General features: G+C 37.3%; 1 protein-coding gene across 5 annotated transcripts in view; it reads left to right on the forward strand.

Moving 5' to 3' along the window:
- The window catches only part of CDKAL1 (CDKAL1 threonylcarbamoyladenosine tRNA methylthiotransferase), a 316,095-nt gene that overhangs the window by 133,784 nt on the left and 155,517 nt on the right, over positions 1-26,794 (forward strand). For all 5 annotated transcript variants that reach the window (XR_015794055.1, XM_088130858.1, XM_088130855.1 and 2 more), the window contains exon 9: positions 7,472-7,575. Coding sequence is in view for 4 of the 5 variants with exons in the window: in XM_088130858.1 (XP_087986984.1) it covers positions 7,472-7,575 (104 nt within the window). In the remaining variant the exon portion in view is untranslated. The remainder of the gene's footprint in view (positions 1-7,471; positions 7,576-26,794) is intronic.

Genomic DNA, 26,794 nt, shown 5'->3' on the forward strand with positions numbered 1-26,794 from the left:
ACAGGCTGTCAAAATAAAGAGGTACAATACTGGGGTATGGATTAACAGCTTTCTTAAGCAAAGGAAAGGCAATTAGATGTTGACAGTGTAAATAATTATTACTATATAGTTCCTGTTGCCTTGGCCAAGCAATAGTAAAACATTCAGAGAACTGAGTTACCAGAATAAATACACCTAAAAATTAAGTTAGTTCAACTGGCCCTGCCCTGAAGTCAAAGAATGGACCTTTTGCATGTAAAATCCAAAGTATGTCAGTGGAATCATTTTACAGTATAAGAATAACTTGAATGGAAGCTGAAAGAATAAAACAGCTGTTGCTACTGGGACCATGATTGGACCTCTCACACAGGAAGATAAGCCCCTGCCAGCTGTTGCTGGACTTACAAGGATCTGCTTGCTGGAAAAGCAGCATTGTTCAAAAAATAATAGTGTGGGGTGTGCTTACCTTCTGAGAATGCGAAATTTAAATGGTTTTGGTGTTGTTTTTTTTAAGTCTATTGGATTACTTTATATTAAAAATGTTAAATTAACAATTTTAAAAAATAGAACAGGAAATGTTGCTGAATATAACTCATTTTTGTTATTTTATCTCACATTTATGATCATTAGTAAAATAATTTAAAATAAGAGCAGCAAAATGTAAAAGCAATTTATCCAGACACTAAGAAATAGGTTCATTGAAGATTCATAGATATTTTAAAGGTGAAGCAAGAGTCCCTGATTCTCACCTTGGAGAAAGCCATTTGATAAATCAGGACAGATAGCAGAGAGTTTCAGAAGCCAAAAGTCCATTGGCTTAAAAAGGCAGGAGAAAGAGGCCAAGAGGTTGAATCTGAGATAGATACCATAGATACAGATATATAGCAAGTTATCTAACTCTCTTGTATCTGCTTGGGAAGATGGAGCTAGTACAAAACCTCAAATTCCCTAATCTCTCAGTTTCAGGCTTAAGTCTCTCCCCATTAACCTCCTTGTCCCATTTGCCTAGCGCAGTGTTTCTTAAACTTTTTGCTGTCAGGACCCCTTCCCACGTTTAAATATTATGGAGGATCCCAAAAGACGTTTTGTTCATATGGGTTACATTTATCGATATTTACCATATTAAAAATTAAAATTGACACATTTGTAAAATATTTATTATATCATATAAGTAAGTATAACAATGTTAAACCCATTAGATATTAACACAAAGTATTTTTCATTTAAAACCCTATGTTTTTAACAAATAAAAAATAATGAGAAGAGTGACATAGTTTTAAAATTTTGTAAATAACTTCAGTATTCGGCAAAAACTTGTGATTTCGCGGACCCCTGAGAGGGTCTTGGGGGATCCCCAGGGATCCCTGGACCACCCTTTAAATAGTGGCCTAGTGGAACACAGATCTCTTTCTGGAAGAAAAAAATGAGCCAAAATAGGAGGTGAACAGTTCCATCTTTTCATGCATCATTATTTTGCCCATTTTTTTCCTAAGCATTCCCTCTCTTCCTCCTCCTTCTCCTCCTCCTGCACCTTCCATTTTCCCCTAATCAGAAGGAGGCAGGAGAGAAGCACCTGATACCACCAGAATCGGAGGGAGAGGGGAAGAATTAAACAAGAATGACAGTGATGCGTAGTCTAAAGCTAGTGAGCTGGGAATCAGCAGTTCCCAGGCTAGAAAGAAATGTATTGTTAACATGTCTGAGCTGCTCAAGGCCACCAAGTGGACAGTCAAATATCTCTAACTGGTGGAAAATACTCTAGAGCCCAGATACTTTAAGGCTCTGATTTCTTCTTACTGCAGAGACCAGGCAGTTGTTGCATCAAAGCATTGTTCTTGTTTGCAATAAAGATTCTAGACTAGCTGAGTCATGTCTGGAAATCTTCCACCAAGTCTAGCCATGAGCTGAATTCAGGATTAAGTGTCTGGAGATCTGTGATTTACTACTAAGCCTTGATTGAAGCCTAATAATTAATGCTTGGAGCATGATTTTAAGGCACTACATGTATTTCTGGAGTTATGCATGATGTCTCAAAAGTATAATTGTTCAGAGAGCAACAGCATGCTTCCTCCCACAAGAGCTGTTTCTGGAATACATATCAATATTTTTCTCCTATGAAACTAAATTCTAGGTTGGTTAACCTCTTCCAGTTACTACTAATTTAGATTAAATCATGAAAACCAAGTATCAGGAACACTTGTCTTGTTTTATTTTATAGAATATAACATTAGTAGCTCTTTTGTATTATTAGTCTGCTATCAGCCTGGAAACATTTTGCACTCTTGCTTCTATAGGAGAGACTAGTGCAAATTCTAGGTGTGGTTATCGTAAGAGAAAATTTGGGTCACTTACTTAAAAGACTTAGTGCTGTGATTCTGATTACTTATGCTGTACTTTTTGCCATTATTTTCCCCTCACGATTCTGAAGCTATATTCCCACAAAGGCTACTAACCTAGACCTTTTATGTATGTATGTATGTATGTATGTATGTATGTATGTATGTGTTTGTTTGTTTGTTTGTTTGTTTGTTTAAAGCAAGCCTAAGAGCTATCTTTGATTGTCTAAATTAAGCTTGCTAACTTCTGCCCACTCACACAAAACTCTTCACCCCTCTCTCCCGGATGTTTTGACCAGTCCTGAAACAATACCTTTTATCCCAAGAACCTGTTACATGTTTCAGAAATCACTGTAGCCTAATGTTTCCTGCGAGACTAAGCCACTCTAACTGGCCCTCTTCCATAAGCCATTGAGGAAGTGAAGACAATAGCTCTTATCGCAGGCAACAGTCTACTGTTCAGCTGAGTTTTCTGTAACCCTGTTACCGATATCTCAGAGGGCTCCTTGATTTACTAAGCGTATTGCTCCTCAAACAAAAGCGTGGCCGATCTTAGCTTTCTTTGTTTTGTTACTACTTTAAAAAAAGAAGTGTTAAAACCGTTCTTGCATATAATAATTCAGATTCATTGCTTTACCGTAGATGTGACTTTTTACCAAAAACTATGCAGTATATCATAAATGTTGTAGGAGAAAACTCTTGATTTTCTTCACTTAGGGAGGATGGAGAAAAAAAGGAATGGAGAAAATGGAGAAGGAAAATATAAATGCAAAAAATATGGGCTTGGATATTGCTGCACCAGCATTCCGAGTACAATTCATTAAAGCTGGATTTATTCTGTGCTGTTAACAGTGCACCCTTCTTGTTCCTCATGCAAATTTATCACCCTGAAACTGTATTTTTATTACTTTTCACACTACTCAGGCAACATCAATTGTTAAAAATTCTCCTCGTCCAAATATGAGGTTGTTTGTTGAAAAACAATTTGCCAAGGTGAGGAAATGGAGTGGTGCTCAACTAGGATTTGAAGTGGCAGCATTTAGTTTCTGCAAAAAAGTAAATCAATAAACATAGCAGGGTGTTGATGGTGAATGGAGACAGATGAACTTGGATTGATTGAGAATAATTCAGATAAAATGGGAAGGGGAAAGGGGAGTATCGAAAAAAAAGGAACAGGAGAAAACCTATATTCAAAAAGGTCTTTTGCATTTGTGTTTATATGCAAAAAACTACAGAGAACACAAGGCCCAAAATATCAAATTTTGATTTAGCAATCAGAAGCACTTAATCTGCTTCTTCTCAGTTCTTATTTCTTTTTCTATTGGACCAAACAATATCTGAACTGGAGCAACTGGATATATCTTAATGATAAGATGCAGCCTCTTGACCTGTGCTGGAGCATGTTGCGTGCTAGTGGCATTTATCATCTCATTGAAATCTCCTGTATAAATTGATTATTCATCTAGAAGTCTAATGGATTGAAGCTGGTAAATGTTCCATTCAGAGCTGACCCCAACGTTTTGTACTCTGTAGTTCTGCAAAGAAATTTTTCCCTTAATTAGTGTGTATGTATGTATGTAATTCATTTATATAGCCTTCCAACTGATATGTGACTCGGGGTTGCATGCACAATAAAAACAGCACATAATAACCAGAAAAACCTTAAAATATAATCAAACATAAGGTACATAACGCATACAACTTGTCAGCCATTCAAGGTAGACCAGACTAGGAAACCCATCTGGAGGAGACTAGGACCAATTTCTGACCTTCACAAATCAATGTAAACTGTTTGTGGTGGGCAGCATAGTGGAGTTTTCCACAGATCACACCAAGCTGACTTTTGTGCTAAGTTTACTAAAAGATGGAGCAACTAAATAAGCCATTCCCTCTGCCCTCTACACAATTTCATCCAACCCAGAACAGTTAGAAAAAAACCTGGTCAAGGTGGGCACAAAACCTCCTGCCCCAGTGTCTTGGGAGAAGAAACAGTCCTTCTGAAGGGCAGGTAGGATCAGGGCCATCTGAATCTCAAGCAGGTCCTGTTCCAAAAGACAAGCCTGGTGACAGGAAAAGTCCCATCCTGCAACACTGCTTAAATGAAGAGTTTTTACCTTGCCACAGTATATTGCTCACATTTGTTTAACAGTAAAAACAAAATGTATCAAATGCAAACTACAGCTTATTAAAATATACCATCACATATCAATAAACAGATTCTTTCTTGAGTTGGGTGGCCTTAAATAAATAATGCTAAAACAAAGACAGTGCCAATCAATGATGTAGAGACTGACTCCAAATTGGCCAATTAACAGGCTGAAAGCCAAGTGAAAAAGAGAGGTTTTCCATCTTAGTCGAATGCCATAGAAGAAGGGATTGAGGCAACCCTTATATGAAAGTATATTCATTTTGTGGATATAGCCACTTTTCTCTTCCCCAAAACATCTGACCTTGGGGAGACAGAGGAAAACTTACCTGCAGGTGATGTCTAGAAAATGAAGCAGACTTCAACTTTTAAAAATTTGTATTGGTATTTCCTATGTCCAAACTGTGCATATTAACTAGGTTTTCTGCATAAAACTAAAAGAGAGGAAACACAACAGAAGGAAGGAAATAATGCTAGTTATAATGCAACATGAAATCTTTAATAGGCCTTTGAGGTAGATGTATCTTCCTAGAGCAGAGTTGTTTCTGGCCAGGAAAATTGAAGTTAGCTTCTTACAGTTGCTCATTCTCTAGCTTGATGGCTGTGACTGAAATTATCTTCTGTTTGTTGTGGTCAGCTTCCTGAGAGGGAGAGGGAATCATCTTCCACAGGTCTTTGATAGATATCTTTTCTCTGAACCAGCAAAAATACATGGGATGCTCTGATATCAGGAACACACTCATGTATTTTCTCATGATTCGTTTAAGCCTACAGCAATAAGTAAAGCATTAGTTGCCATAACCTGGCTAACATGCACTTGCATAATTGCATATTACTTCTAGTTGGATTAGAAATGGTCTAATTTCCTTCCTTATCTGCGATGTACCATTGGATTCTACAAGCTGAGATGAATAAAGTAGGTACCTAAATTGTAATTGGTTTATAAAATCTGAGCTCTTTGCTTACTCTTCTCCCAAAAGCACTTTATCTCTTTTTTTAATATAAGTAGAACTGTCTGTTTTTATTCCTTTCTCCAGACAATAGCCATCCTTAGGGAAAACCTTTTCCTCTCTCTTGTCACAGTTCTGATTTCCAACTTCAAGGCCCATCACATTAGTTTGAGCTTACTTTAGAACATAATTGAAATGCGGTTCCAAATTATTGGAAGTCAATTCCTTTACTTTCTCTTCATCTAAAACTGTTTTCAGATATCCCTTTTTCACTAGTGCAGGAATTCATATTTTCTCGAATTGTCATTTCTTCAATTGTGACAGAATTTTTGCAGAATTAAATTTCTAGCAGGATTATTGCTCTATTCCTCTGAAGGAAAGATACTGATTTTCTCTTAGCTTCTTGATCTAAATGTCTAATTCAGTACAACCACTCTAATTGCGTATAAGCCTAACATGATTAGGGAGGGAAAGGGGCATACTCTAAGAGGCTCTGCCTCACACTGGTAGCTCCAGGCCTGTGCTTACCAGCCTAATCTCCATGCAAGGGCACTGGCCAATCTCATATCCATGAGGAGGGACAGTCTGGAAATTTTAAGAAACTCCCCCAGTGTATTTCTGCTCAAAGACAGCTCTGAGATTTTCGTGACGCCATAGTTTTGCTCTTTCATGCTTCTCTTCCTTTCCCTTATCCTTTTAGTACTCTTCCTGGCTTCAGTAACTGTTTTTATTTGCCTTCCCAACAATCGATAAAGTATGCATTTGAATTACATTGACGATTGTTTACTTTCAGAATAGGGTTTCTGAATGATGGGTTTTGGTGATGGTTTAGAAGAAACTTAGATAATTATAACATCAAGCAAGAAAACCCACTTGTGCCTTGCTCCTGAAAGAAAAGGGCCAGGAGGGTTTTCCCCTACTTCTTTTAAGCTCACAACATTCCAAGCACAAGGAAGGAGAACTGAGAGCATTTCATTCACAGTTTCGCAGTCGTCCACTGGTATGTGAGCAGCTGATTGAGACAACAAAGTTGAGCCTATCCTACAGTGCCCATCATGCTTTTGAGGTGCAGAAGAAAGCAGACCAGAGTGGCAAGGCAAAATATTAATCAGGAACTGTGTAAATAAATGTTTCTGTTTTGCATTCATTATCATATCCTCACCATGCCAATTATATGAAACAAGGCTGGTAACAAAATGAATGATCAAAACAACTCACCTTTAAATGCCTTGGAATAATGCATCTCTTGCAGTTTGATTGCATCTTATTTGTTCATTTCCTTCTTATCGGCCCTACTGTCCTGTTGGACTTTTTCACTATTTCCAAATTTGATTAAAGTGCATATATGTAAAAATTTTGTTTGACATTTGTCATTTCTTAACACATTTTTTAAAGCCATGGGACTGGTGCTCATTGGTAAGAATTAAGTGGGCATTGTAAGTTGATTTAAATTGAAGACATTTTATTTCTGTGCTACACAGTATGTCAAATCTGTATTTTTAACATCTATTACTTGTTCTGGCTCATACTTAAGATACTTGGGCAGTTGAGTAAACAACTATATTTAAAATTGACTGATTATGAGTTAATATCCCACATAAGCCACTTTTTAAAGAAATACAAAATACTTAGCTTTTCTGTCTTTTTTTTTTTTTTTTTTTGGTCTCCAGGTCTAGGACCACCTGATCTGGGAGGCAGAAATCTAGATGGCCACTAGACAGGAGCAAAAAGATACAGAAAATGTTAACCTCTTGCTGCCATTTAGTGGTTGATCAGATTTTTGCAGTTCACTGATAATTTTAAGTCATCCTTCATACAGACAAATGAGCAGCACAAAGATTACACAATATCTTAGTTTGCACAATTATTAAACGAATCATTTTTGAGAGGCAATATATTGATTTTGAAAAGGTCAGATTTGTCAGTAATGGGCTGTTCTGTATAACTACAATAACTGTCTGTAAATATGTTTTGAAGAGCAGAGCAGCAGGCTGCATAATCTGGATGTTTGTGTCTATTCTTTTAAAATTAAAGAATATATATTTATCCTTTTTGTCCAGGTGTCTGAATGCATGCACTTATTGCAAAACTAAGCATGCCCGAGGGGAACTAGCAAGTTATTCTATTGAAGAACTGGTAAACAGAGGCAAACAGTCATTTCAAGGTAGGCTTTATTTGTTTGTTCAATTTTTCATTCTTAAACATACAAGTTATTTTACTTCTCAAAATATCTACTAATGTGACATCACTTGATCTATTGCTATAGAATATATAGATGATTGTGTAGCAAATGCACCAGAATTTACTTAAAAAACAAACAAACTATATATGGGTTTATCAGAATAAATGCTCCTCTTTTTCGTCTGTGGATTTTTTCAAATCTGGAAAATTATACGTATTCATTACAGATATTATCTTATTTTCAACTATTCCATCTATCAAAGCCCTGATAGGAGTATCATATAGGTAGTCCTTGCTTGACCACAGTTGGGACTGGAATTTAGGTTGCTAAGCGATGCAGTTAAGTGAATCATCATGTGACCAGACCCGATTTTACCACCTTTTTTGCTGTGGTCGTTAAGTGAATCATGCAGTTCCCCATTGCTTTTGCTTGTTGGAAGCCAGCTGGGAAGGTCGTAAATGGTGATCACATAACCCCAGGACACTGCAACCATTGTAAGTGAGAGCTGGTTGCCAAATGCCCAGATTGCAATCACGTGACTGTGGGGGCGTGGTGACGATCGTAACTTTGGGTACCTGTCATAAGTCACTTTTTAGCTCCATTGTAACTTTGAATGGTCACTAAACGAATGGTCATTAAGCAAGGACTACCTGTAACCTCCCTGCTACTGGAGCCCTACTGCAGCAGATGCTGCAGCAGAGTTTAAGAAGTCAAACCTGGGGAAATGCAAGAAACAAATGTTCATTAAAAAGCTAGTTGCTGTGCCTGCATGTGTGCATTTTGATGCTTTAACTTTGTGAATGGTTTTCAGTTTAAGAACTCTTTTGATACAAACATGATAATCATTAGAGTATTGGGTGGAATGCCAGTGCTGGTTAGGTGTGGAGGGATCTTACAGCTGATCTTTTCACTGTCCTGCTGGAAGTACATATCCTGACACCTGCCCATGGAAAGGAAAGTAATTGATGATTGGTTTCTGGCCTAGGTGGGAGACATAAACAACCAGGGGAATTGACCAGTCAAGAGCTGCTTTAACTATAGTCCAGGCGGAACACCTGCCTGAGGTTGAAATCCAGAAAGGGATTTTTTAAGTTGGTTTCATTTTCAAGCAGTTTATGCATGGAAGACAAGCAGCTGCAGATTGTTATGCAGAAGAGTCCTGTGTTGATAAAACTGTGCAACATGTGGTAGTTTAGGAATGTTTAATTTCAAGTCGGAATGTTTAATTTCAAGTTAGATTCTGCTCATACACTCCTTTGGTGTCTGATTTTTGCTACTTCCTTCTAGAGAAATACGGACAAGATTTTGGCTTTAATTTCTGTTGAAATATTATGAGTTTCCTGAAACATTTGCTATGTTTAATGCTTTATCCTCTTGCTTTGATATATTGCTTTTTCATTCTCTAGCATTGTTTAAAACTTGCTTGAGTTTTTGTTTTTATATGTATAGCAATCTTTTTGGCTTGGGCTCTTTTTTTAAACTGGCTTAACATTAAACAATTTTGTATATCATGACATTGTTTCACTGTCTTTTGTTGAAGTCCCCTAAGACTTTAAGTGACATGTTGGTAGGCATAATGGAAGGAAAGTCAACAGAGAGAGAGCCTGTTTGCTCTTTGCAGTGCAAGTATTTGCTTTTGATTAAATCCCCCCAATCCATTTTGTACTGTAGTGTTTGCTAAAACTCTTTTAGTGTCTTTGCTTAATAAATAAATATCATTCTCCATTTATTATACACAGAAGACCTGATTGGCACATGCAGATGGGGTTGTAGCAGTTGAATAAGAGGCTACTGTTCTTCCTAATAAATAATTTCGACTTAAAACATATATCTGACATTTGTATTCTACAATTCAGTGCAAAATGAGAAAACAGAAACATTAAACAAAAACCTCAACAGAAAAAAAAACTAACTGAAAGAAGCGGTGTTGATTAAGTTCTTGAAATCAGCTGATTAGATATAGCAGAACTGAGCAGACATTATAAAGCAGCATGCCATGCATTTTAGGTAGGGACAAAATAACATTTTTATGTACAATTTGTAAGAATGATAGAATAAAGAAAAGCCTGCATCAGTTTAGCCACTCCGTGCATCTGATGAGGTTAGCTGGAATTCATGAAAGTTTATGCTTTTAATTACATTTGTTTGTCTGGAAAGGTGCTACCAGACTCCTCCTGATATTGCAAATAGGTGGCTCCAATTCAGATTTCATTCTCTCTGGAATTCCATCTTCTGAATGAAATTTTATTCAAGAGATACCTCTCTGGTCATGGAGGACAAGCGATTTGTCAATCTTTACTAAAATCCTTTGCATCCTCCTGAAACACTCTGTGGCCTGCCAGAAGAATAGAGAAATATCCAAATTAACCTTCTATTCTTCCAATGGGATTCTCTGCAGGATTGAAGACCTACTGTGACAGCATTTTTGAGAGGCAGTGTTTGGATTTGGCACAGTGCTAATAGTTTGTAAAAATATTACAATATAATTAATATAATATATAATACTAATAATAGTTATTACTTGCTTTTCAAAGCAACTTTGGGGCAGTAAATTGTCCTGTATGTGCTTCCGTCTTAAGTGTGTGGGTGTTTCTTTTTAAAGGTGCAAGGGTCCATCTGACAGGTGATTTTTCAAACCTGTAGCTCATATATAATTTATGTTAGCCTCTCTCCAGCATGGCTCAAAATAAATCCATTGTCCTAAATATCATTAAGCAATTCTGGGTCTTTAGTAGACTGGGAGAAGTGGGTGTTGATGCAAAAAAGAATGGATTGGAGACGAAGATGTGAATCAACTCTGTTCATGCAATGGCCTTTCCCAGTGCTTGTCTTCAGTGTGTGTGTATGTGTGTTTGGGGGGAGGGGGAAATACAAGTATATGAGTGTACAAATGCACACATATCTGTGCCTGTACATGTCTGGCTATCCCTGATTTTGACATGGTTTCAATTAGTTTGGCAGCCTTCTTTGTAACCAGCCAGTACAAATTAAAAAATAAGAATTTCTTCCTTTCTCAGCTTTTTTCCTTGTCATAGTTTTGAACCCAAAAGAAGAAAGATACCAACTAAAGGGGAATTTCTTCTCTTGAGATGCTTAGCCTTGTATTTTCTTTGTTTCTTCCCTTTTTGTATTAAGAATGTTCCAGTCTTGGCTGCTGACTCTGCTAATGTAGAAACGCTTAATGCCAACATAAATATTTTGATACCAGCCTGTCATTTCTTAAAGCTATACAGGATAGCATGAATAATTAGGTGTTTTTTCATTATCCTATGTAATTCTTCCTAACGGCTCTTCAAGAAAAGTAAATGTATTTGCAGTCTTTAAACTATTATTAGTTGAGTAGCTGTAAAGGCTACTGTGCATAAAAATACAAAAATGTAATACCATGCCTTATTTTTTTTTAAAATGGTGGGTTTTATGTATGATAAATTCTTTTAAATAAGGTATGTTTGCATTTTGCCCCTATGCAAATTGTTAATGCTGGGGAGAATATCCTCCAAGTATTACCACATGTTTAAACCATTGTTTCTATGCAGGAGGCTACCCCAAATGGGGCGTAACCCTAATTTCAAAAGTCCTTCCCTACCATGTGAGGAGGAAAAAGAATAAAAAAAGGAAGACAAAAGGAAAAGAAGGTGATTGAAAAAGAAAAATCTTGGGGGGGGGGCTCTTTTTTTAATGTAAATTAATATAATTCAGGTACTGCCTTAATATGGATTTTGAAATATTAGTATAAGTGAGGATTCTAAATAATAATATTTTAAGACTGAATCTTTTTTAAACATTTTAAGTAATTCTCTGGTTCAGGGGAAAGCTTCCTAGATGTAAGCTCTTTCTAGTTTTGAATCCTCTTATCTTAGTTACCAAAAAACCTAGCCTCACTGCAATTTTTAAATACGCCCCTAATATTTTGATTCTGAAAGAATCCCACATATTTAGGATTGGTGATGTACTATTGAGGCTTGATATGTAAAGGACAGACACAAAGGCTTTGGATGTGCTTTCCATGGTAACCATAGCATGTGCAGCCCCTGTTCATTTGCAGATAAGCAAGAAAGGATGTATGCTAATGCCTTACTCTAAGCCTATCTCCTTCCACACCCAGCCATTTCTAGGTACACCTGTTTAAATTGAATTGGGCAGTTGGAGATTTGAAAATTAAAGCAGTATTCATACCAGAAAAACATTCTTCAGTTACTAGCACTATTAAAGTTTAGGGAGCTCCATGCAATGTTTGTGCATAACAAATTCTCTGAAAAACCAGCTGCCTTGTTCAGTTTTGCACATTGCATTTAGACCCCCTTTTTCATCTCATTGCCTGGAATATTTTTCCCCCAAAGAACCTAAGATGTTGGGAGGGATTAGAGGCAAGAGTTCAGGTTTTTCTTCTTTTCAGTTTCTTTTCATCCCACTACCTGTAAATAGGTTGGTTAATCTCTTCCTGCAGTTTCCATTTCCCAAATTAGTGTTTGCTGTTTTAGATTAGTCTAATTAGGAACTAATTATTTTCAATTATGCTTCCTCTCCAATTTTTCTCACCTCATGTCAAAGCTAAGACATTTATGATGTTTCTCAGATCTGATCTGTCTCACTCCCCTGGCCCTCCAAAGGATCGAGGAGGGACAATGATCAAGTGCACAGCTAGCCAGTGACAAACTTCATGAAAGTCCACAAGCCAAAAGGAGTGCCAGATAACATGACCCAGATTGGGGGGGATCCAAGTAACTTTTTCAACAAAGTGCTGAACTACTTGGTCACAGCAGCCAGGTGGGAATTCTAAAAGGGAATTGGAAATAATATATTTACAGTAAGGGGAAACACAAACCAAAGGTAACCTTACAATATTATTTCCTAGTACAGTTTCCTGTTTAATTATGACTCTAAGCCCAATATCTGAAAAATACATACTGGTCAAATGCCCAGGTAGTTTGTAGATATGTATGTGTTTGGTTATAGGCATACCAGTTGGATCAAGATGCTTGTGTATGATAAACTCCAGCTTGTAGGATATCCTATCTGCAAATGTTGCATTGACAAAACTGTTCAAAAACATTAGAGAGTGGTTCTTCCAAGCACTACAAAAATCTATATTTAGCTTCTGTTTGGTTTGGGATTACTTCTAATGAGTTAAATCAAAATCTTCATGGAAGAAGTTCCTTATTATGAGAGATCTGGAGAATATGTGTACATTAATTGTGTTACTGAGGAAAGTGATTTCTGTTTTCAAGACCATGGTGATTCCTTTACCTTTATTTATATTAGTCTGGGTCTCAAACTGCAGGAAATTCGTAGTGCATTGCTGGAATAAATAGATTTAATGACTAAAAGCAAGAGAAATTGATGCTTTGTGATGCTGAGTGCCCACAACAATCATAAAGATACACTTTTTAAAAAGAATTACTCATCAGTTAAACATTATAAATCCTTCCCAGGAGCACAAATCAGAATCTGAGCCTTGCTTCTGGATTTTATGCAATATTCCTGTTTATATTGTGGAAAATTACTGTATATAGGACAGTCACCATGGAGTTACATTGTGGCAAACAATGGAGGAATGTTGCTTGAAGATGCCTTTTTTGTCAAATCGGGCTTTTTTCTGCTTAGTTTACATAGTATTAATATATCTAATGTAGAAAATGCTCTAGTTTGTGGTAAAATCTTTCTCAGGCATATTAATCCTCGTTTATTTTTGATATGTTCTTAATAAAGAAAAGGGAAAAAATGACTTGACAGTAAGCTGCATTCTCAACTGCCTTTTTGTGGACAAATGGAAATTTATCTTTTCCCCTTGGAAACCAGCCTTTTTTTTTTTTTTTTGATATACTGTAGCTTTAATTTCACATTACTAAAACTGGATTTGTACCATTTCCCTCATCCCATGATTCTTGGTAATTTTAGATTCTAAAATATTTCTTCTGAGTTTGGAAATGCTGTCAGATCTTTGCTACCTATAGATGGCTTTTTTTCTCAAGAGCATTTAGCACGTCTGCTGCCAAACTCTTCTCTGTCATTACCCATCTATCAGTCAGTAAGAAAGGGGTGCTAATTTATCATATGCTTAAAGTTTTAATTTTCTCCAAAAAGTTGTAGTTGGATTTGTTTTAGGTTTATTTCTGTATAGAACAGCAAGCTGAAAGCACAGACAGATGACATCAGAAACCTGAAACAAACAGCCATGGATCCAGGGTCTTCCAAACACTGTATTTAGTATGCAGAAAATGGAGATTAAGCAGATCAATTGATTATGTGTTCAGTGGTTTTAAAAAGCATGGTGGGTGTTCTAGCTATCCTTCTCCCATCACAATTCTGTTCTCATAGGGAGATTATCCAATAAGACCAGTTTCAGATCTTCTACTAGAGAAGCATTGCTTTTCTTCCTCCCAGTTCCAGCACTGTTAAAAAAAGGAAGAGAAATTGTGCTTACCTGCAAATAGCCATTCTTAGAAAACTAGAATTTTCTCCAGTGATCTGTTCAGCTTATTATTTTTTTAAAGAAACAGATGAAAGATATTTTATGTGACTGATAGAGACTTGTAAGTTTAGTTTGAGTGTAATAGAACTTACTATTTTGCTGTTCTCCCTGGTCACTAGAGATTATATATTCACATTAATGTTCCCTATAGCTATCCTATTCATGTTGGCTATTCCATAAATAAGTTAATGTTGTGTCAGCTGCATTTGAGCTTGAGTCTTTTCTGGATGAGGAACATTGTCAGGGAATTGAAGAAAAGCCTGTGCTCTTGGTGTCATGTGCAAGAACATCCAGTCTAATAACAGAGAAAGAGGAGCAATTCTAGTACTGCTACTCTGCAGCACAGCTGAAAATAGAAATTAAACCTACATTTGTTTATCTAGATCAGTGTTTCTCTACCTTAGCAACTTGAAGATGTGTGGGCTTCAAGTTGCCAAGGTTGAGAAACACTGATCTTACATATGGCAAGCCATGAAGTGGAACAAGATCCTACTCCTCAGACTCAATCTTCTGAGAAGCAGATCTTCAATTCTGTTCTGTTAGTTTGAGTTTAATAGGACTTACTATTTTGCTGTTCTCCCTGTTCAATACAGATTTTATATTCTCATTAATGTTCCCTATAGCTATCCTATTCATTTCTCTGCTTTGTGAGAGAAATGTTAAAAATGTTATTACAATATTAATGAAAGATAGAACAGTGTATTGTAACAGAACAGTGTTCCCCAGCCTGGGCCCTTTCCCTCAGTACCCAGAATTAACAGCCTTCAGACCTATTGTTGGGAAATCTGGGAATTAGTCTCCACGTCAGGAGGGCATCCACATGGGTGAAACCTCCTTTAGTGTCATTAATGAAGTCAAAGATTACTCATGCTGAATTGAACAGAGTTGGGATGTCAACTCTTTTATCCGTCTGTTTCAATGTCACACGTGGCATGACTTCCATTCTGCAACTCCTCCAGGGCCTTTTAAAGTTGGCCATGCAATTGTCTTTGCTCTTTTTTCAATAACAATTTTACTGATTCTCTACACATAAGAATAGGAAAAAAATGCAAAACTAGAATTCAAACAGTACAAACAGATTCTGTACATAATAAATACTGAGAATAGACATGAAGAAGATAAAGTAAGAATAAGAAAAGTAGGAAGAAAAATATTTACCTACTTTCCTACAGTGTAAAAATAGGAACTATAGCTTTATGCAGTTTAATATGACACATTCTCTTAAACAACAAATTCAGTCTTGAACATGTGGTACCATATTGTTCGATCTCTCCTTTCTGTCTATATAAAGCCAATTCAAAGGTCAGAGTTAACACATTTCTTTAAGCCAACTATTAAGACTACGGTGCTCATTCATCCTTCCAAAGTAACAAGATCATCTTCTTTGCTACAGTTCAAACACAATACATTGTTGTTGTCTGGTTTGTGCCATCTTTTGTTCTTTGTTTTTATCATGATATTGTTTTATTGTTCTGTGTGTTTTTGTGAACCACCCGGAATCACTGGGAGTCAGGCAATGTAAAAAAAATCCCAAATTCTTCATAAATTGAAAAATTCCAGATGTTTGGAATATAATTTAATGGCATTTTAGCATCTTTAAACCTTAATTTACTCCTGACAAGTTCTGAACGTTGAGAACAGCAGGGAACAGCATAAACCAGTCCCTGACCAACAGTAGGGAACAGCCCAAACCAAGCTGACCAATAAAAGAAAGCCAAAAGTCATATATTAGTACCCCCAATTCCACCCCCCACAAGCTATGGGAGGGAGAATCGGGCCCAGCATTTCTTTAACAGGGATTTGGAAACTGACTAGAAACCGATTAGAAGATTAAGATCAGGCTCATTGATAAAATTGCAAATCAAGTCTCTTAAGGTCCTAGTTCAGACAAAAGAAAGCCGAGTGAACCTGAAGTCAGAGTTTCTCCAAATGGCTCACCCTGCAGGAACTCTAGCATTGCAAATCACAAAACAGAGGTTTTACAGTTTGAGGTGGAAAAAAAGTCAGTTCATCTACCTAAGGAAAACATGATCACAGGGCAAAATCCTTGTATGGAAGTGCCCAATGTATGTTTATATATTTGATTACTGAAAATATTTCAGATCTGCTCTTAAATGTTATTCAGCAGATTTACTAATTCAGCAGCAGCTGATAGAATAAGACATCTATTATGCTAGAAAGTAAAGATGGTAGGAGGTGTATTCATTCTGCAACCGGCTCTAGTTGTCACCTCTGTCTTTCTTAGCTATCAAAAGGGACACAAAACAGGGTTTCGGCTTGGACCTTGCTGGTCCCAGGCCATCTATAAACACATGTTTTTAAAACTTCATTGCACAATACTTGAAAATGAACAGTGACTGTGGCATACTATATTCTATATAACCAGTCCTAGTTAAAATATGTGCTGTTGTATTTTACATTAGCTGCCGTTTCTGAACTGCCTCCAAAGTTCTACCCACGCATAGCGAAATGGCATGGTCTAAACAAGATATTACCATTATATGGATAACTATGCAGACAGCATTACAAATAAAAGCTGTGTCTGAAAGTATATAGCATAGCTTCTGTGGCATCTGATTCACTAAAATTTAAGCTGTCTCAACAGAAATTGGGATTCTAGTCAGATCTAATTACTGTTAGAAGAAGCTACGCCTTCGTTTTACTTTTAACTGTCTTTGAACTCTTTTTGAAGTCTGATTGCAAGTACAAAAATTTGCTTTTGGGGTAAATGTGTGCATATCCTTTGCTTCTTCTTTGCCTCCACGTGGGCAGTCTAAAGGACTGGTGTGGCCAGCAGAGCCCAAGCCATTTTTTTCTGATGACCCAGCTAATTTGGTGGAGAACTTACATTTTCTTGTGGCTAGCAACAGGGAAAAGCCATCTTCCTCAAAATCCCTGGAATGGATCAAAACCAAAAACATTGAGAAAAGAGCAGTCTTGCCTGCATTGATACTGCATCTCTGATTGAAGCAATGTCTGGTTGTACATGGTAACAAGTTAACTGATTTTCACTTATCTCAAGCTAGCAGTAGTGCAATTCTGATCAAGGGAGAAAATATATCTACGTAAGGAATGGGCAATAACCAATTCCCAGACCCGTTTATGCAGCCATTTTCAGTGCTCTGATTTTTTGGGGGTGGGGAGGGGATGATTGATTTTTCAATAGGCTAAAACAAGTGCCTTCTCTGTGCCGTAAGCAGTTGTTTTCCATTTCTGCACCACAGCCCAAACAGGCCAAAACTTCTCTCCATTCTGTGATGTCACCAAGTTACTGTCTCAACTCTAGAGTAGCTTCTAGCCACAAAATATCACGTCATCCTGTTCAGTGTGTAGCCTATGTTCACTTTAATGAAGTGGAGATACTGAGGAAGAATCCTCATGCACAATGTTGTTTTTACCCGTTTTTATTTTCCTTTTTTTTTCTTCAGTTTTTATCTTTTACCATTGATTTTTTAAAAAATCTGTATTTAGTGTTTCTGTTTTTGAATTTTAAAGAAAAGTATTAAAAGGATATCTTCAGAACTACAAGATAATCATTTTTTCTCCTGCCAGTATGAAATGATCACCCATAGATATCCAGGCTTCCTTTTTCACTCCCACTAGTTTTCTACAGGAACAGAAATGAAGCATATCTGAAGTGCTGTACAAGTAGTCCTCAGTTAAAGACCACTAGTTCAGCAACCATTCAAAGTTATGATGGTGCTGAACGAGGGGTACTTACGACCAGTCCTCAAAGTTGCAGCACCCCTGTGGTCATGTGATTGAGATTTGGGTGCTCGACAACCAGCTCAGACTTAGATGGTTACAGTGTCCTGCAGTCATGTGATCACCATTTGTGACCTTTCCTGCTGGCTTTCCACAAACAAAGTCAATGGGGAAGCTGGCATAAAAGGTTGCAAGTCGCTCTGGTAAGTCGCTCCCATTCCTGCTGCTTTTTCTCCCAAGGAGTCCCCTAGTGGCAGGGTGTATGGACCCCAGGCGGGCAGGTGGCCGCCTGCCCAGCCATGCTCGAACCATGAAGCCTACTTCATGGCCTTGCTGCACTGCAGCACCTCCTCCCCCACGTGGCAGCACTCTGAGGAATTCACCTGTCCACTGACGTGCTTGCAAGCTCCCTAAGGAAAGTTTTGTCATGACCAGGACTTGCGACTTTCTGCGGCTTCCCCATTGATTTTGCTTGTTGGAAGCCGGCAGGAAGTCGCAAATCCCAGTCTGGTAAGGTCCTCGCTTAACGACCCACGATGCTTGTTGAACAACAGCAACAGGGATTGCTGGGATTGCTGTCACTTAGCGATGCAGTCATGTGATGTGTGCTTTACAATTGCATCGCTTAGCAACAGAAATTCCAGTCCCAATTACCATCATTAAACAAGGACTACCTGTATGTTCAGAGTCCATCCACTGTAACAGCCTGTGGAACAAAAATGTATTAGGTTTATAAAATGCAATAGATCTGAAAGCCATGTGGGAGATAATAAAAATAGAAGGGAACCTATGATTAAATCCTGTTCCATGTAGCTGTTGGATGAGATTTACAGTTAGGCTTTTATTTGTAAATTACTATTATGCATATTTCATCTATGGTGAATATAGCCTGTGATTCAAGAGATGTTTGATAGGCTATATTGCCATTCATATAAAAGTGGAAGTGGTGGTTGCTTTTAATATGCTTACTTGGCTTTCATTTGCAGACCAAGCGCCCCAAAGGAGGGGGGAAATCCAGTCTTGTTTCTGGTTTATTTGCAAACTGGGTCGGACGCCTTTGATTAGGTCTCAGCTGGAGCATAATTTGAATCTTGACAGATTGAACCTAAGCAGGAGGCTTTCCCTGGCTGAGCCAAAGAGGGATTGAAGGGAGGAATGAGGCATAAAAGCTAATTCCAGTTCACAAGCTGAACAACGGTGCTGAATAAACGTGCAACTGTTAATGAATAGCTATTTCAAATATTTACAAAAGACTGGGGGGGGGGAGAAATTGGCATCTCAGGCAGCTGCTCCAGGTGGAAACTATTAAAAATAAACATGAAAAATAATATTCATGTCTAATATATCTGTCAAACATGCATGAGCTCAGAAGAGAAAATGAGTTTGGAGAAGACTGGATCTCATATAGCAGTTTGCCATGTTATCAATAAGATTATTTCTATATTTTGCCTCTCTGTTTCCCCAGTTTAGGTTTAATGGATTACACTAGTGGGGATATCAAGAACCAGCTTCAACTGTAATTTACCAATCTGCTTTCACTAGATGTATTATTGACAGGAGGTGAAAATATGCACTTCAGGAAAAAAACTGTCACAAGCTAGTAAAGTGTTTTTCAAGATACAGGAAATTAATATAGAATTATTATTTCTCTTCAGGGACAAAATGCTAAAATATTATTACCAAACTGGTTTGTGAATTCTAAAAGATTACTTAATTAAATTATAGAAATATGATCTAACCATATGCAGGGGGAAAATGGTCAGTATCCCCAGAACTCTGTTTCCAGGACTTTTTCCAATGAATCGCTGCCTTTCAGGGGACTTTTTGCACATAACAAAGCTGGTAATCACAAAAATCTGTGTGGCTGAAATACTCATACACCATATTGCTTTAGTTAATGTAGATGAGAACTAAGTGACCTTTCCGCTTCACAGGAGGCATATTTGGAATTTTGAGCATCTGTGGTGGGTGACCTTGTAAATCCCTACCATGGGGGACGTGCCTGTTGACAAAATGGCAGCCATCATGGGCATGATCACTCACAAAACACCCATTAACCAAAAGGCAAACTAATCTCCCAGGATACTTTCTATCCTCCCAGTGGGGCCTAAAAGGCATTGCTGAAAATATACCAGAATTTAGTATTTTATTTGCAGTATGCCAACTTCCTGCTTAACTTTTCTAATTAAAATAAATTCTACAAAGTCAAGTGGAAGCCTCAATGGAGGATTATTCAGGCACCTTGGTCCCTATGGGCACCATTTAATTTAATGTAGAAGAGGGAGATCTCTTCCACAACAAGATACACTGTGTGAAGAATTTTTAACACACTTCCAAGTTAAATGTACAATGCAGGTGAAGCACATTTACATTACAGACTAACTTGCAAGCATTATGGGAGTTATTTTCATGGAGCTGAGCTATGTGATTTATCCATCTGCTTCATTAGCAGTAGTAAAGGCTATTTATATTCTGGGATTGTAATCTAAATGTAGACTTTCTAAAACTGAATGTGCTGCACCAAATGAAGTAATGTATAAATATCTCCATGAAGCAGGTTTGTCATTTGTGCATTCACACAAATTTAGTTGGGAGTCCTAACACTGAAAGGTGTAATTTGTTCAATTGACCTAATCAACCTGCAAATTTTCTTTTGTTTCTTAGTAGATAGTGTTCCCATTGCTTAATTAACCATTCTCAATTCATGATTTAGGAATTTTTTCCTTTATTTCTTCCCCCCCCCCAAAAGTGGTATTTTAAAATGTAAGAATTTAATACATATCTTTAAAGAAAAGCTTTATAGCTTTTAAAGAAACTGTTGTACTTCTCACAATTAATCAATAAATCAAAATTAATATTATCCTCTAGTAAGTTAAACTAATCAGCCTTATCTGGCCAGGAGCTGCCCCTACTATTGACATGGTTAGATGACAGATGCTGGGGTACCTGTAACTGATTTGTAGTAACAGCTGAATCTACCTAATGTTAACTATTACATGAAACTGCCAATATATAACTATATAAGGAAAAACATAGGGACATGTCTGTTAATCAGCTGGTCTGGAACTATGTGCTAATTCATGAAAATAAAGATTTTGCAAAAGTAACAGCTGCAGGTAGTTCTCAGGTTATGACCGCTCATTCAACAACCATTCAAAGTTATGATGGCGCTGAATGAGAGGGACTTACGACTGGTCCTCAGACTTCCAGTCATTGCAGCATCCCTGTGATCACGTGATCACGATTTCCAATGTTCCCTGCCAGCTTCCCACAAGCAAAGTCAGTGGGGAAGCCGGCAGGAAGTCAGAAGTTGCAGTCATGTGAGGTCATTTTTTAATGACCTGCATGGCCCTTGCCTAAGAACAGCAACTGGGACTACCAGAACTGCCGTCGCTAAGCAACACAGTCATGTGACATTGCACTTTACGACCGCATCACTTATTGATGGCAATTCCAGTCCCAATTGCTGTTGAAAGCCGAGGATTACATATATGAGAGAATTACCAAGTAAAATGAACGCAAATATTGACATATCTGCAATTGTCTTAATGTTGCTGAGGAATGTTGAGTGATACAGTCTTGGTTAGGTAACATCACTGAGTAATTATTTTGTTTAAGCATGAGTGGAATGAGGACTAATAGTGGAAGGCATTTGGTTAAAGGAAATGTTCAGAAATCTACTGCATCATCAATACAATGATTTAATAACACAAGTAAGGGCAACAGCAAACTACAAATAGACTCTGTATCTCAACTAATGATAAACTCTAGTTTTGGTACACAGTAAAATGCTTGTGTATTCAGAACTATTGAGGCCTTGATGCTGAGTACTTGAGACACACATAGCTTAATAACTGCTTGTTATTTTGTATGATAAGGTTGCATGCTATCGTTCTTTTTGTTCATAGGTGTATTGGAGCAGTTAAAAAAAAAGAATTAAGGCATTTCCCTTTCACACAAACAAATTGCAACCTTTTTTCTTGCTTTTATTAAGTTTGGCGTTTCAGTTTTAAATACATTTCAATTTTTCTTCCTTTAATTCCTTTTCATCTACATGTTGCATTTAGTTGTAGTACTTTCCAAAGAGTTTGTTTTATGTCTCCAGCTGCTTCCAAGCAGCCATTGTGCTGAATAAGCACTTAGTTCAGTATGTCCTTGATAAAATTAATGAAAGCATCTGCAGAAGTGGCGGCAGCAGCTGCAGTGCCTTCTGGAAGCCAACTTCTGCTTAACATTGTAATGAAAGGAATAGTTTTGTGCTGGAAGCGAATGTTGACTTACTTCTAGCCAAAAAAAAGAAAAAAAGCGGGGGATTGCACCTGCCCCTGCTAGTCTCACTGTGTGGTTTGTTGATTATATCCTCTTGTTAGTGCCATTGTCATTGGCAAGATGAGGGTGATGTCATTGTTATGGAGCTCGCTTGGCATCTCATAGGCTGACAAATAATTTGCCTGCTAATGCATCTCCCTCCCTTCCCAATACAGCGTGTGCCTTGTTTTAGAAGCAGAGAAAATATCCAGCTCCCAAAAGTGGTAGAATTGTGAAGGTGCAGGATAATGAAGGGGACTGATGTGTTTGATCAGTGTACACACTGAAACACAGCGCTTCACATGTGTAGAACCCATCTGAGAGAGCACATATGAAGGGAGAGCTGTTGCAATACCATCTGTTATTTTCCTCATTCAGTTCTCTGTTAATCCAAATTGTTTCGGAATATCACATGCCTGCTTAATCCTAATAGAAATTGTGAAGGCAGCAAGGTTGATAGGTATAGACCTCCGTCTGTATCTTCCTGAGCTGCAAAAAAGAATTTCATTATATGTAGCTTTGTCCATCATTGTACCACACTGCCGCATCTTGTGTTTTCCTTTGTGCAGCTTTAAAAGCATAGAAACGCTTGTAAATGTCCTTGTAAATTTTTTGTTCAGGGATACATGTTCTTTGATTGGGCTGCCTTGAGACACTACCTCAGAAACATTTCTGTTCTTTCAGTGGTCTTTGTTATATTTCCTGTGAGTATCTGATAGTGAATATTTACAAAAACCTCAGCATTATGATTGGATCAATAATTTTAATATATTTCTTCAGTTATATTAATGGAAGAAGGAAGTGGGGGAGGAAGAAATGATATATTTAACATTTCTCTGAAGAGGTAGCCTCTTCATTTGTTTCACATACATGTAATCGGGGCCAAATGAGAGACTTAAATGTGTTCAAAGGGAAGAAAACAGCTTCTTGGTAGGCTGTTTGCTGTGACTTACCTGTTGTGTTTGTCTTACCTGCAGATAAACAGCAATATTCACAAGGGTGATATATTTAGAATTCACTGCAGAGACACAGACAGCATGAAAGAGGGGTTAAGAGGATGTGGTTAAAATATCTAACCTGTTGAATCTACACCATCTGCAAAAAGTCTAGAGAACTATACCTATTAAGGAAGCAGCATGGGACATGTATAATGCCATAAGCAGCAGCACCCAATTCAGAAACAGTGAAAAAACTTAAAAGTGAATTGTTCTTAGTCTCTAAAATCTATTCATCCTAATCCTGTTTGTCATCTGTGGTGCTATCACATCAATTTAATCTTAATACACTACAAAAACAAGACAAAATCCCCAAACCAGACAATCCCAAATTGCTATTCTAAAATGCCTTGAATATGCTTCAGGTAATTCTGGGGTAGAACAGTTTCCAGTATATCTCCATAAGAGTAGACCAGCATGACACAACAAAGGTAGGCTGATTACTGTGGTGGCTGCATTTGACTCTGCATGTCATAAACTCTGCAGGCTACTCCTAAAAACTATGTATACTACCTAAAAGACCGCCCATGTCCCTTTTCCAGGAGAAATCATTAAACTGATTTTTTGCTTTTCTCTTCCTAGCCTGAGTCTGCGATAAATATGTTTCTTCCAGTGTAAATCATAGTTATCCAAAGATATAGTGGATCACCAAGCCACATTCCCCATCTCCAGGTAGTCCTTGCTGATCTCGTATGGGTGGAAGCTGAGCAGAGTTAGGACTGCTTAGTACATTGATGAGAGATCTCCACAGAATACAAGGGTTGTAGGGAAGTACTGGGAAATAAAACAACAACATTCCTCCAAAGATTGTGGCAAATAACTTCTGTACTCTTGTCAGGAAAACTGAATGGATGTGTCAGTAAAGTCACCAGTTCAAATCGAAAAACATTTTCCCTTTAACTTAAGTAGCGTAAATTAGCTAGGGAAAGATTTTCCATTGAGGATTCTCTGACCCAAATTGAAAAATAAGTTTTTATTAAAGAATTTAAATAAACTATTTATTTGCAAATTAAGAAGCAATATAAAATGTAGTAATATGCACTAATAAAGAAGATACAACACGTTTGGGACACTGTTGATTCATAGCACCCTTGGATTTGATCGTAATGCAATGATAAAAGTGAAGGGCACATAAATTCCTTTTATTGTGATTCCTTATTTGAAGGAGAGTGGATAATAATACCTGCCAAGATAAAGATGTGTGGCATCCAAGCCCAATCCAGTTATTTTGGCATATGCCACTCAGTAACGTGAGAATGTAATATTAATATTGCATTAACATGAATTAATTAAAAGCCAGCATAGTGTAGTGGTTAAGGTGCTTGACTAGGAGCAGAGACCCAGGTTCTGGTTCTCAATTAGTCATAGAAGCTGGCTGGGTAACATTGGACCAGTCATTCCCACTCACCCCTCATCAGCATCAGGCTCGGTAACAAGCTGGCTGAAGAACAAACTCCTTCCTGCATTATGCATTGATAGCTTTGCCCTATGAACTAGGCAGGCACAGGGCAGAACAAGTAGACCCTGCAGCTCAGCAGGACAAATGCTGAGATGAAGAACATCAACAACTGTTCCAATAGAAGAGAATACACTGAATCAAAACTGTATTGGCTTCCGTCTTAAAAGCATGTAGCCACAGATACAATATATTATATTAATATATTGACATTAACTGATTGAACACCAATGTACTGGTTAAGATGCTGGACTAGGAGCAGTTCTAGTGCTACTTTAGGCACGGAAACTACTGGATAACATTGGGCCAGTCACTCCCTCTTTAATTAGTGTCATGTTCTGTGACAAACTACTTGAAAAACAAAATGCTTCATCATATTGTGCATTGATAGTTTTGCTGTATGAAGTAGCAAGCACAGCGCAAAAACAAGTGGGCTGTGCAACCAAGCGGGATAAACACAAAGAAGAACAATAAGCACAACATTAATTAGTTAACTAACATAGAATCATGCAGTTGGAAACAATTCTATCGAATCTAAATTCCTGCTCAGTGCGGGAACCAAATTAAATCCATGACAATGTGCTAGTCTTTTAGAATAGACTAAATCACTGGTGCCTCAGCAATTCAGTGAAAAATAACATGATTGTACTAGGCCACCATGACTTTCACTGTAATGAAGTCGTTATTTTAAAAGTAGGCTGTTTCTAAAGTAACAAGTTTGTTGTTTTTAAAGTAGCAAACATGTTTTTGCAGCAAATATCTTGAACTGTTCTCAGAAATGTTGTTAAAGAGGGCATCTTTGTAGAAAACATCCTGTGTATTTTGCTTCATCACTACATTTGAGAATGTCGTGGAATATAGGTTTGGCACCATGTGTCCAAAAGCAACAGGATATGAAGCAAGATTAAAATTAACATCTTGCCCTTTGATACAGTTCAGACTGGATTCTTGAGTTCTGATCTCAGAAATCTTCTGGGAGGCTGTATGTAGGCATTCAGGGTTAGAAAAGTAAGTGTTCTGGATTGAGGATGTGGAAGAAAACGTCTACCATATTATGCAGGAAATGCATAATGGGAGAGCAGAATTGAGATGAAATGGGTGGGAAAAATGAAAACCCAGCTAAATTAGATGATTGGGACTTACAAAGAATAAACGAAGGGAAGTCTAGCTTTAACAGAATATTTAACAGGAAATACACAGCAATAGTCGAACACCAACAGTTTTGCATATATGACATTACTCATAACTTTGTTCTTCATGTTTCTTGATGAAGTACACAACAAGACTTTCTTAATCTTTAATCTTTGCCTCCTTGCCGGTCTTCAGCATCACCTTTATTTCCAAGAAATCCTCAGGATTCCAAATAGGCCTCCAAAAGTATTCTTAGAAAATAAAAATGAAGAGCAACTTTAGCTCGGTGCTTTTTTGGGCAAGTGTGACCATTTATCCAGGGATAAGCAAGAAAGGTCAACAGGTAAGATAAAATATCCTATGGAAGGCAGTTATTAAATTTGTAAATTGGTGCTTTCCAGCCAACTACCCTCGTAACAATTTTGCAAATGGCCAAATCATAGTGAATAAACTCCACTTAGCTATTTTGAGAAAATACCTGCAACAATTTCTCAATGTTCTAAGTAGGGTCAGTAGCCTCCAAACATTGGAAACTTATGAGCTAGGGGTAAATAAACAAGTGAACACATGAAGCAGTTCTATATATTAAATTTTGGTTTGATCTATTTTTAAAAGATGCATTTTGCCTTAATAGATTAAATAAATATTGCCATTTATTGCCAAACTCAAGATATAAGGCATAAATATGAGGCAAATAATTGTGTGATGAAAAATGAAAGATGGGTCAAGGTGAAAAGAAAGCCATGAAATTGCTATATTATGTGTATAAATTATACCTCATAAGGTATGTTTTACTATATCAAATCAAATCAAAGTTTATTGATTAGTTCTAAGGCCATTACTATAGGCCTTACTTTAACCCTAAGGCCTTTACATGTTTTACTATATTATTGCATTGAATTACTTTATTTAATTTTTTTTTTCAAATGACAAAGTGCCCCCAAATGTCAAAGCATGTATTTATTCATTTGAATTAAATCCACCTTGCATTCTAGAATAGCCTTTCCCAACTGAGGTTGCTCCTACATACTTATGGCATGAGATGCTTTTCTTTTTCTAGTTGTTGGATTTTTTTTTTTAATCCGCTTTCAATCGTGACCGATTCTACGGAGACTGCCTGGACGAATCCCTGCA

Source organism: Python bivittatus, unplaced genomic scaffold, assembly GCF_059951505.1.
Source record: "Python bivittatus isolate LINGU-HERP-01145 unplaced genomic scaffold, Pbiv_v1 ctg000840_np1212, whole genome shotgun sequence".
NCBI lineage: Eukaryota > Metazoa > Chordata > Lepidosauria > Squamata > Pythonidae > Python > Python bivittatus.